This window comes from Epinephelus lanceolatus, chromosome 14 (assembly GCF_041903045.1).
Source record: "Epinephelus lanceolatus isolate andai-2023 chromosome 14, ASM4190304v1, whole genome shotgun sequence".
NCBI lineage: Eukaryota > Metazoa > Chordata > Actinopteri > Perciformes > Serranidae > Epinephelus > Epinephelus lanceolatus.
Genome location: NC_135747.1, coordinates 41,377,280 through 41,389,580, shown reverse-complemented (window position 1 = coordinate 41,389,580; position 12,301 = coordinate 41,377,280). Strand labels below are relative to the sequence as shown.

At 41.5% G+C, this 12,301-nt stretch overlaps 1 protein-coding gene and 1 long non-coding RNA gene across 3 annotated transcripts in view; one reads left to right on the top strand and one right to left on the bottom strand.

Annotated features, from left to right (window-relative positions):
* Positions 1–12,301, top strand: part of vwa8 (von Willebrand factor A domain containing 8) — a 109,278-nt gene that overhangs the window by 56,788 nt on the left and 40,189 nt on the right. Inside the window, exons 26-32 of the mRNA XM_033617201.2 lie at positions 101–252; positions 4,160–4,268; positions 6,403–6,541; positions 6,769–6,956; positions 10,753–10,872; positions 11,098–11,162; positions 11,279–11,404. Of these exons, the coding sequence (XP_033473092.2) occupies positions 101–252; positions 4,160–4,268; positions 6,403–6,541; positions 6,769–6,956; positions 10,753–10,872; positions 11,098–11,162; positions 11,279–11,404 (899 nt within the window). The remainder of the gene's footprint in view (positions 1–100; positions 253–4,159; positions 4,269–6,402; positions 6,542–6,768; positions 6,957–10,752; positions 10,873–11,097; positions 11,163–11,278; positions 11,405–12,301) is intronic.
* On the bottom strand, positions 4,055–8,970 carry LOC144466881 (uncharacterized). Of its 2 annotated transcripts, none has more exons than XR_013493298.1 (3): positions 8,894–8,970; positions 6,355–6,434; positions 4,055–4,242 (listed from the first exon to the last, which is right to left on the bottom strand). It is a non-coding gene; the product is annotated as an uncharacterized LOC144466881 (long non-coding RNA). The 2 variants fall into 2 exon arrangements; XR_013493297.1 differs by lacking the exon at positions 8,894–8,970 and adding an exon at positions 6,745–6,864.

Sequence of the window (12,301 nt, the reverse complement as noted above, 5' to 3'; positions counted from 1 at the left end):
TTACACCATTCCCTCTCCATGTGTCCTTGCTATCTCTTTTCAACTTTCTCTGTTTTCAACTTTCTGACTTCCTCTGCTCTCTCTCTTTTCTACTCCACAGAAATTCCCTGACGAGGGTTTGGCCAACGTGGTGCGAAACGTCTTCGACTTTGACTCGTACAACAAAGACATGCGAGAGGTTCTGATCGAAGCGCTGCACAAGCACGGGATTCCCATTGGAGCCAAGCCCAGCTCCGTCAAACTGGCTAAGGAGTAAGACATCAGGAGCGCAAGATGCTAGGATAACACACAAGAACACATCCGTTCACATAACATCACGGACACAGTGATTGTCACATTGTCACACAGTTACAGAGACCAGTCAGAGAGGGGTTAGAGCAGCGTGACAGCATTACTTGACAGCCTGCCTGGCTCTGTTATGGATCTTATAAAAATGAGCACATAGCAAACAACAGTGAGACAATCTGCAGCTAAACTAAAGTTCACCCAGTCTGTTTAACTGGATGGACCAGAATACAGTCAGAGCTTTTACGCCGAGGTCTTCTTACTGTACCCTCAGAGAGGACAGGTACTGACGATGACTGATAGTCGTACACTCTCAGTAAAAGGTATCTCTCATCAGTCTCCATTGGCGAGAACCATTTTTCTTTCTGGGAACCTCAATCTGGAAATCTATCGGAGGGTTTTAGTACATTGTGTTAAAACCAGGGCTGACCTTCGAATCCATTTATGGATATTCAAAGCTTCGGAGCTCAGAACGAATTTAATTCAAAGCATTCGACTCTGCGCACACTGCAGCACAATCAAACAGATGTGCGACTCAGAGCATCAGAAGTGTCTCTGACACCAGACTCAGAGCAGACTGGTGAAACTGGAAAATGCATATTAGGCCTACTAGTTACTCCTTATGTTTTTCAAGTGATTTCCCACATTTGTTGTTGAGTTGTGATATGCCAATTGCTTTTGGCAAATCTGGCACTCTGCTTTCTGGGGGTTGTCGGGGCATATTTTAAAGTGCAACCACACATCTGACCTCTTGGACATGTCTGCCAGCTCTGAGTGCACTCGTTGTCAGTATCGGACTGGTGGGTTAGTGTTGCGTTTAAGGCCTCCCCCAAAAAAAACGAAAAAAAAAAAAGTGCCGAAGCTTAAATTTTTTTTTTTTTTTTTTTTTCACAATCAAATCCTGTGCCATTGAACGAAGCTTCGAAGCTTCGAATTTTTTGGGTCAGCCCTAGTTAAAACATTAACCTGTAAGTCAACATGACCTGCTTTGTTTAGCAACGGTCATCGTTTTTGAGATATTTTATGCATCAGAAGCTAAAGGAGCTTGTGATTTTCAACATTATCCTCACAGACAGCAGAAATACAAGATACTAAATGGCATTAGCAGTTAATCTGACCTCATAAAAACAGAAGCTGCATTTTTTCCTGAATGACAGTTTTATTTGGTGTTTATATATCCCGCGTTATTATCTTTAGCCTCGCCAATTCCTCTAAGTTCTTCGCAACCTTGCAGTTTTTTTTTAACAATCACTGCAACTTTGCTGCAAATCTAAAACAGTTTATTAATTCATTTTAGCCCATTTTTAAGCAGGAAAGTCCCCTTGAGATCAATGATCTCTTTAAGGTAGATCTGGCTAAGACAGTAGCACACAAAAAGTAACAGCCAAACAACAACACAATAAAAAACACTAAAGATATATAGTAACATGTAGAAATATGTAAAAATAGACACCTACGCACAACGACAAGAAGCGACCGACTCATTCGTCATTGTACTTATGAGAGCTTTAAAATCAGGCAGAGAGACCAATTCACGTAGTTTCATTCATAGAGGACACCATGTCAAACACACAACGAAATGTAACAAACCACTTAAGAGCACCGAACCCAGATTATTGTATAGAGCAACTGTAGGAGTGTTTTAACTTCACAAACTATTAAGTCTCACAACAGCTGTCAAACTGTCGCAGAGGCCCCGGGGCAGACCCAGAACACACTGGAGGGGTTACATATCTCATCTGGCCTGGGAACACCTTGGGGTCCTCCAGGAGGAGCTGGAAAGCCAGAACTGTTCTAAAGCCAGACTCCTCCCTCACCTTGCAGTGAGACTGCAGGGCGCATGGTGTCTCTCTCTCACCTGACGTTCGTCGATGCAGTCGATAGTCGGGAGCCTAGGCTCTCCCTCACATCACCACAAACAGATTGCAGTTCTGTGGGAAACACCGGATGCTCATAATGATAGGCTCCAAATCAGAGACAGCATTGCAACTATTTTTTTAATTTTCAAAAACAGCCCCAAAACTTTACAACACGCATTCCAGTTTGTTTGTTATTTGAAAAGCTGCTGTGAAATCAGGAATTTTAGGCTGCAACAATCCCAAAAACAGCCAGTGAAACCCTGGAGGGGCTACTCTGATATAGAACGCTATTAAAAGTGAAAATAGAAACTTTTTTGCTTTAATGGTCCAGTTTGTGGGATTTAGCGACACCTAGCTGTGAGGTTGCAAGAAACTGAAACTTCTCCTATGTGCCGAGTGCTGCAGGAGGACTATGGCTAACACTGAACTGTGAATGTGACAGACAACAACTGTAGAACGACATGTCAGACTCCATGTATGTACATATAAACAACACAGTGACTCTTCGTTTCAGGTGATTTTACACTAATTAAACACAGTAATTCATATTTTATTTCGTCTCTGCAAATATTTCCCTCTAAATCCGAAACACTGGACCTTTAACTTATCGGTAGCAGTTGTCTGTTTCCACTTTAAAATGAAATGATCAAAAATCACACATATATTTAAAGTTTTCACCCTTCATCGGTTCCAAAATAGTTCCCCTGAAGTAGCTTCATTATGGTGAACGGTCATCCCAGAAGCTTGTCGTGTTCCCTCAGAGGCCAGTACTTCTGGGTAGAAGCGCTATTTCTGAGGAGAACCTTTTAAGAACCCCTTCTTGCTGAGAGTGTACCTGTTAGATGCCATTTTGTGATTATAGTGTATTTTAACTTTGAGACGTGAAATCCTGAAATGCTTGAAATCGGCTCATGTTGTCTTTTAGCCCTCTGACTGGTTTCAGACTGAATCAAACTTTGAGGCTTCCATGAAGTCTCCTCACTGCTCCCTCAAGTGTTAAATGAACAGTTGTCTAGATCACACACATTACCTCAGCTTTCCTACCAGGGAAAGATCAGATTCTAATTTCCACTACATTGTCTCATTATGCTCAGCTTTGTCTTTTAAATAAAGGAAAATATTTGTTTCTTCTGTCTCCTGTGGTTTTATTTGATGTATCACATTCATAAATTCACTTTAATGAATCTCTCAAGTAACATCTTGAGAGCTGAGCAGAGCAGAAACAAGTATTTTCCTTCAACAGTTACGTAGCTGTTTGTGCAGATTATCTGTTCCACTATGTCGGCATCGTCCGAGCTCAGTGAGTCCTTTGTATCTTTGGGATCTGTGTTGTTAAAAGCCCATCTTGAACCGTTTATATCCCACAAGTTCTCTAGTACATAAAAGCAAATATTTTTTCTCTTGATTTCCAATTTTGGACACAGAAAACAAGAAACAGTTTTGTTATGTATCTCATTGCTTTTTCATTTATAGAAATATTTATGGTTAGAGGACCGTCCGTCGTCCAACCCATTTTAACTGCTCGGAATTTCTGTGTCTTGTGGTCGTGTTGCATCTTCCACCCCACCTGCAGCCAATAAGACTGTGGCCACAATCCAGCAATGATTCATGGGAAGATCAGTAAACATGTGGCCAGACACAACAAACCGAGCATAGACTCACAGACACTTGTCCCACGTTCTGTTGGCTTTACCCTCTCTGGAGATCTTGGGATCTAATTAAAGCTTTTGTTTTGATGAAACGCCACTCAGAACAGAATACGACTTTCATCTGAAGTCATTTTGCGGTGGCCATGTTGATGCCCTCATAAGACGAGTTAATTTTATTTGAACCAGGGATGCAAAACAGTGACAGTGAAACCCATAAATTTCCGAAAACCTCAAAATGTGTGCCATGAAAAACACATGCCGTTAATTTGCATCGTTAGTCACAACTTGAATTTATTTATATCTCAGGAGTTCACAATTTTCCAGTTGTTACCAGGCAGTCGTCACCATGTGACCTTCACTCTTCAGGTTGCCCCTCCCAGAGGTCAAGATGACAGGATACTGGACAATAAACCAGGGTGGCAACGCTCGCCGCAAACTGCTCTGTCCCACTGAGACACGGCCCATAGACATCAAGGTAAACACACACAGAAAGACAATTGGAAAGTTCATGAGCAGCAGATATTCCCACACATACACCATACGGGATGAAATACATTAAGGATCAGTACTTAAATGAACATTGTGCAAGATATAAGGGAATTAAGTGGCAGATTGCAATGAGCTGTAACTTCTTGTCAGAATTCCTTCAGTGTTCATTCTTCAAGAGGTTTTTACCAGAAGCCAAATCATCCACAGAGGTCTCTTCCTCTCCAAAACAAACAGACCAGGTCATTTAAACCAGTAAAAACACTGAAAAAAGCAGTTTCACGTCAAAAGAAAGTTATGTTTATCCGATGCTCTCTTCATGGAGGGGCTGCTAACTACAGAGGCCCACACAAAAATGTGAATTTCCCTATCTAGAGCCAGTGTTTGGTCCCTCTAAATCCTGCACACTGGAGCTTTAAATAGTGATAGTCCACCTAGAATCGCTCGTTAAAAAGAAGTTAAAAAGTGTCTGTGGTCAGGTTGGATTAGAGTCAGTGATAATGGCTTCTGATGGTGAGTTTTCACAGCAGATAAAGAAATAAAAATATTTCTAAAAATTTTTTTTTTTTTTTTGCTAAAATACTCTGCTTCTTTGTTAGTTGGTCAAGCTCATTTAAAGGGACAGTTCACCACAAAATCAAAAATACATATTTCTCCTCTCACCTGTAGTGCTATTTATCAGTCTAGATAGTTTTGGTGTGAGTTGCAGAGTGTTGGAGATATCAGCCATAGAGATGTCTGCCTTCTCTCCAATACACTCCAATAATGGAACGAGATGTCACTCAGCTTGTGGAGCTCAAAGTGCCAAAAGAATACATTTGAAAAATTCAACATCAATGTCTCTTTCCAGAAATCATGACCCAGTTACTCAAGATAATCCCCAGACCTTGCTGTGAGCAGTTTCATGTGGGAACTACTTTTTATCGACAGAACTACACCCACCAACTGTGTCACCGTACAGAAGGAAGCGTGCATCTTAGGGTTGAGCCGAATACTTGGATGAAACGAGTATCTGGTACAGAAAATGTACAAGTATAATACGAGTAAAATGTGTCATTATCTGTACTCGTGATGAAGGAAAATCGTCATTTTGATAGCTAAGACAAATAAGACAAATTGCAACTTCTGATCAGGCCTAACCCACTTTCAACTTAAATCCCACCCATTTCAGACATAACTCCGCCCATTTGGAGTACAGATACAGATAATTGTGTACTTGCCCAACCCTGGTGCATCCACTGCTCACCTACCACTGAGCTAGCTAACGTTACAGCTCAGCTGAGGAGGACGCCATTAATGTTTACATCTCACGCCATCACGACCATGAGCCTCTCGTCCATGAGTAGATGCAGGCTTCCTTCATAGAAAGAGTTCCCACATGAAACTGCTCACAGCAAGGTCTGTGGATTATCTTGAGTAACTGGGTCATGATTCCTGTAAAGAGACATTGATGTTGAGTTTTTCAAATGTATTTGTTTGAGTGCCATCTAGTTCCATTATATTAGAGAGAAGTCAGACATCTCTACGGCTGATATCTCCAGCACTCAGCAACTCACACCAAAACTATCTAGACTGATAAACAGCACTACAGGTAAGAGGAAAAATCTATTTTTGTTTTTGCGGTGAACTGTTCCTTTAATCCCTGAAACTCCAAAGCTGTATATTTGCTGTTTTGTTGCAAAACTATGACTGCTTGGAAGATACTGACTATATAGACATATCACTGAGAGGTGGATCATGCTGCAGGAGCTGTTTGACACCTCGTCATGAGAATGTGTCACCTTTGAGATCCACTGTGAGTGACTTGAGTTCAAACTGACCGTGGCTGGTATTCAATCATCAATCTCTCGTGTTCTCAAAAGAATTGGTCAAGCTCCTTTTATGAGAATCATCTTTTAACCTTTTAAGGAGTTTAATGGGTGTCAGCTTGGCACGACAGCCTCGTCTTCGCCGTCAGTAGTTGGAGAACAAGTTATGAAAATAAACAAGCAGCCTTGTGATCTGAATCCAGTTACTGTAGCACAGTTACTCAGAATTTCAAGCATAAACATTAAACACCGGGGCTGTTTTCATACTTTGTGAGTGTGTGTGCACCGCTGCAAGAGTGTGTCTTGTGTTTCCAGGGTCCCGTGTTCCTGCGTGTTCAGGGTCACCCCTGCAACAGACAGGAAAGCAGGGCTTTGAGTTTCAGCGAAGAGAAAGCCCACTGGCAGATTCCCATGAATGAAGTCAATATCATCTGCGATGTCACCACCAAAGATGGTATACACACACAAACACACACACACACACACACACACACACAAACAATATCAACACTGTCATGCAATACATTCTCTGGTCTCAGTGTTAATTTTGGGGTTTATTTAGAGGGTCCAGACATTTAAAGAAATTAAATTTGTCTGGATATAGACACACACACACACACACACACACACACACACACACACTGCAAAATGAATTACATTCTGTCTCTTCTTGTCTTGCAGATGTGCTGTACGTGGCCACGTGTAACCCAGTGTCCCTGTACTCCATGAAGGAGCGTGGGGATACAATTCAGTGCATGGAGCTTTACGACATCTTCCCCAGGACCATCAGTGGCGTCTGGCAGCCCTTTGTCACCGTCGCTCCCCTGGGGAGTCCTCTGGATGGGCAGGTGGTGCTGCATGAGGAGCAGGTTGGCACACACACACGAAGACGAGCACGATAACACTGACATGATTCGTTTTTAATCCTCATGGGGAAAACATGCTTTTACAGTGGAGTCATTGAACAGAATATTGATCATATTGGAGGTACCCTGTGGAGCTTTCACTTTGAATACATATATTTTTTCCACCAACATATTTTTCACCAAAACACAGGGTCTCATTTATGAAATGTCATTAAATTTGTGAGTAGATTTGCACATTTAAAAACCTTGGTGCTAAAAACCTACTCCAGATTCATGAATGAAATTTATATTTAATTTGATGTAATGAATGCCAATCATTGTTAATTGACAGCACGCTTCCGCTAGTCAGCAATTAACACACACACCACCCAACAAGTAAGACAGTCTGGCATAAAATCACAACGTCTCCTCCAACTCTCTCACATATTCAGGTTCACCAACGTTCAACACAAGAATGATGACAGTGATCTGAAACACAACTGTACACTCACACACTAAAGCATCACAGTCCAGTCTCTTTCGCCTGATCTCCTTGTTGACTGACTGGTATAAAATGTAACAAGACACTTACGCAATACTGGTATTTAAACTTTTTTTCTGAGGACAACCACAGATTCCTCACAGAATTAAAATAGCTGCGCACAAGTCAGTTTGAGTTCCTTAAAATGGTTGGTGGTTAGTGGTTGTTTGCTGTTGAACCTCTCTTACCCCATAAGACCCTGTCGTACGACAGCAGAGTGTAAGACAAGAACAATGCGTGTTTGCTATTTCTATGACTAGAGCACTTTTACAGCTGCTGCATATTAGGCAAGAGGAGGACTTCTAAAAATACCGTCATGATGGATCGTGTTACATCTGTCTAAAAATGAAGAGGTCCAGACAACAGGGAGTTCATTCACAGGTCGCTGGCCTTCCAGGGATATCACACACACACACACACTTGCATTCACACACACATATGCACGTTCTACTAGGCATCTACACATACATGCATGCACATACATAAAAATGCCACGTAAAAGACATGCAGAAAACTCAAAGACGCAATTACATGTACACGCACATGCAACCTGAGTGAAACACCGTGGCCTGTCAGAAGACTCATCCACATGCTGGACACACACGTGTGCTCACACATGTCCACACTCCCTCCAAAGGCTGTGTGTGTTTAGAATCAGGAAATGGGCTTTGCTTTCTCTGAATAGCTCGAGCGGTCATCGGTACAGTAGTGTGTGTGTCAGGAATGGGAGGCCATAAGGAAGCCATTAGTGTGAAGCAGGGCAGCGGGGGCCGAGGCCAGCTCCCCTGTGGCTCCTTCTCATAAAACTCAATTGAAGATGAAGCCTAGTGCGTCACAAACGATAGCCCTTTGCGCAGTTCACCCAGTACACACACACTATTTACTGTATATACACTGAGCAAACATTTAAATGCAACATTTTTGGTTTTGCTCCCTGTTTTCAGGGTTTGAAATTAAAGATATAAGACTTTGTAATTAATATTTCTCTGAAATTTTGGTCTCAGATTTGTTAAAATATGTGCCAGTGTGCACTTCTCCTTCTCCAAGATAATCCATCCACCTGGAAAGTGCTGCATTGTAAAGATGCTTATTAAACAGCATCATCACTTCACAGGTGTGTTTTGAGATGGTCACAATAAAAAGTCACTCAAAATTGTGAAGTTTGATCTTTAAAAACAGAAACAAACATTAGGATTTTACATAACTGGTGCTACAGAAATGCATTTTTTGGTCATGGATACCCTGAACAATCAGTCAGTATCTGGTGTGACAAACATTTGCCTCATACAGTGCGACACATTGCAAGTTTTGAGGGAGCATGCCATTAACATGCTGACTGCAGGAACGTCCACCAGAGCTGTTGCCCATGAGCTGAATGTTCATTTCACGAACATAAGCTTTGGCAGTACGTCCAACTGACCTCACATTGCAGACCACATGTAACCACACCAGCTCAGGACCTCCTCGCACAGTCGCTGTGTTTCATTAGTGGTTCCACTTGCCCTCATTCACTTCCCCTCAGCCGTTGGTATTACATAACAGCCTCCGTCACCCAGAGGCCACTTGGAGAGCAGAGGGAAAACAGGCGGGGGAGGAGCCTTTGATTGTGACCATCCCAAGACACACCTCTGATTATCTTGGCAAAGGAAAAGTGCTCACTACACAGATTTTAACAAATTTTAGACAAAGACTTGAGAGCAGTAAGGGACTGTTCATTATTTATTAGAGAGGAGGGGGTGGTGCAAAAAGGGGGAGGCATGTCAAATATTTTTTTAGCACTAGGGAGGGACCGGTGTTTTTTATTTTAGCATAGGGTAGGGGTAAACAAATTTAAATGGTTGCATTTTGTATTTATTTTACTGCCCATTTTAAAAAAAACAAGCCTTCCAAACTAAATTACACCATTTATCACAGCCAGAAACTGTAAAAACAGAAATTATCATTGGAATTTCCGATGGTCCTTGGACACATCATGTATAACGACTGCTTCCATCAGAAAAAGCAAAACCAAATCTGAGCTTAAGATTGTGATATTTCTTATAAATCATTTTATTCTTCGTCTCATTAAAAAATTGGCCAAAAGTAAATGGCTTGCATGAACTGACCAGCATCTGCGACAAGGTTTAAAAACCAAAGCTTTTTTTCAGCTCCAGAATTTCATCTTAAACTTTCAAACATCATAGGGTAGGTTTTAAAAATTGATTAAATAATCTGTGGAGGAGGGAGGGTCATGCATTTTCCCTGAGTCACTTAGGGAGGCTCAAGGAAGAATATCTGTAGCATCAGGAAGGGGCAAAATAAAAACGGAAAATGAAGTCACGCCTCCTCTGATAAGTAAAGAACAGCCCCTTAGTCTTTTGTGTGCATTAAAATAATACTTAGATCTGAACTCAGTATAAAAAATGAAAGCAACATATAGCCCTTCTAATATAAATGTAAGAAGCGCACAAATGCAGAAGCACACATGGACAATACATGCAAACTGAATTAAAGAAACTTGCAGTGTTCACATCAGTTGGAATTAATTCAGATCCTGGGGTGTGACGCAGAGAAAAGCACCCTCTGTTGGCTGCGGCGGAGCAAACGGTTATTCAAAAATAATAGGTTTTGACCTTTGACATGTAAGATACTTTAACTTGAGTCCAAACTAATGATGGCAGAACAATGGTAAAAACTCTTAATTCCTTTGACATGCCAAAAACACAACAAAAATCCTGAGCAAAGAGCCCACACACACATTCTCAGAGACACACGTAGCATCACCTGTGCTATGTGATGAGCTCTTGACCACGTCTGCCCCCATGACCTCTCTAAACTTTACCTCTGAGGAAATTAAAGTGTGTGTCTCAGAGTCTTGTACTGCATTTAAATCAGATTTAAAACATGATGTATACGGCTGTCTTCCGTCAATTAAAAAATGCTCCACGCTTGATCTGATGTAAAGATCAACCATATGTTAAAAGGAAAAAAACAAAATCAAGGGAGCGTTCATAATCGAATCTTAAAGGACCATTTATTGCAGTAAGTAAATTATATAATTGAATCATTCATTTCCTCTCTGTCTCAGGAATTATGTTCTATTTATGTTGGTTGGGATTTTTCTTTTTGGCATGTGTCTTGCATTGTTATACTAGTTACATCATAGTCAACATATATGTCGGCCTGCTTTCTTGAGGTATTAGCGCGTTGCTAACTATTTTTTTTTTGATCCAGTCTTCCTCTGATATTTACATCCTCTTACATCCTCCTCTGTCTGTCTTTGGATTGTCTCTTTATCAGAGCAACACAGTGCTCCATTTGGACATGGTAACAGGCGCCGTGCGCAGGCTCATGCTGTCTCCAGACACCGATCAGCCCTCCACTAGAGCCTCCAGCTGGTGGAGCAGTAAAGAACAACAGGTCAGGAGTTTCAGTGTTGTTGGCTCTCAAATGTTCAGGAATCATCTCTCCTATTCACTGAGGACACAGACGAGACATGTTGTGTTTTCCATAACGAATGGTGATCCTTAACACAGAATTAGGATACATTATCCTGTTCAGAATTTTATGATTCATAATCAATAAACAAATAATTTGGAAGCGATGTTTGAAGTTAATGTTGTTTGTATTGAATCTTGTTTGCAGGGTGGGCACAAAATGTGTCATGACTTCGCCCACAAAAACTGGCTCCTCTTCTATAAAGAGGATGGGTAAGATACTCTGATCTGAACTAGAGTTTCCATGACACTTTTAAACAGCACACTCTCTGTCATACGATGGTATTGATAGCTCATCCATGTGTGTGTCTGTGTGTTTGTGTGCGCAGCAACCAGCTGGAGGTGCTGGATGTGTTGGAGGGCCGGGTTCACTCCATCTCCCTTCCCATCAACCTGAAGTCCGTCTTCCTCGCGGCAGAAGACCGCTGGCTGCTGGTGGAGAGCAACACCAACAAGTAAGTAGTGCACGGACCTCAAATCTCTCTGAGGGTCTTACAGGGGGCCTATTATGCTTGTCCTTATTTTCTGTCATATATGTAATGTTACAGTGTCAGATGTTCATATTGAACGTGGCCAAGGTTTCAAATAATGAGGTAAATGTACATAAAGGTAATCCCTGTGAGCAAAAACCTCAGGCGTCAGACCGTTCTGGATATGATTTCCCCTTTTTTCAACTTTGGCTACCAGCTGACGTCAGATCTTTTTTATGTGGTTATCTGCTATCTCAGGCTTCTGCAAGTGTTAACATTACATAAACTACTACGAGTGGCTACATGCTATAACATGCTACAACCAGATTCCTGCTGGAGCATGTCCAGCTTTTACTGGTGATATTTCATGGCATAAAGTGCCATTATTCTCCATTACAGTCAATCTCCAGCAGCAAGTGCACTGCTATGTGTAGCTACATCCTAACATCAGGGAGCATGTAATATTGGTGGCTGATGTTGTTAATTTCTCCCAGATCTCAGTCCAGATTCCTGCTGGAACATGTCCAGTTGTCGTTAGAAGCTTTTATTGGTAATTCGTCATGGTAGAAAGTGCCGCTATATTCCAGTACCCTCATTCTGCAGCTGCAAGTACACTGCTACATGTAGCTACTTGCTACAAACAGGAAATATGTAATCTTGGCTGCCAAAGTTGATAATTCTTCACAGATTTCAGATCATATTCCTGCTGGAACAGTTCTGGTTGTGAAGATTTTGGTTCAGAAGCTGGTGATTTTTCACGGTAGAAAGTTTAGCTATACTCTGTTACAGTCAGTCCTCAGCTGCAAGTACAGTGCTACATTTAGCTACATGCTAACGCCAGGGAAACATGTAATCTTTGCAGCTGTTTTTTAATTTCTCCCC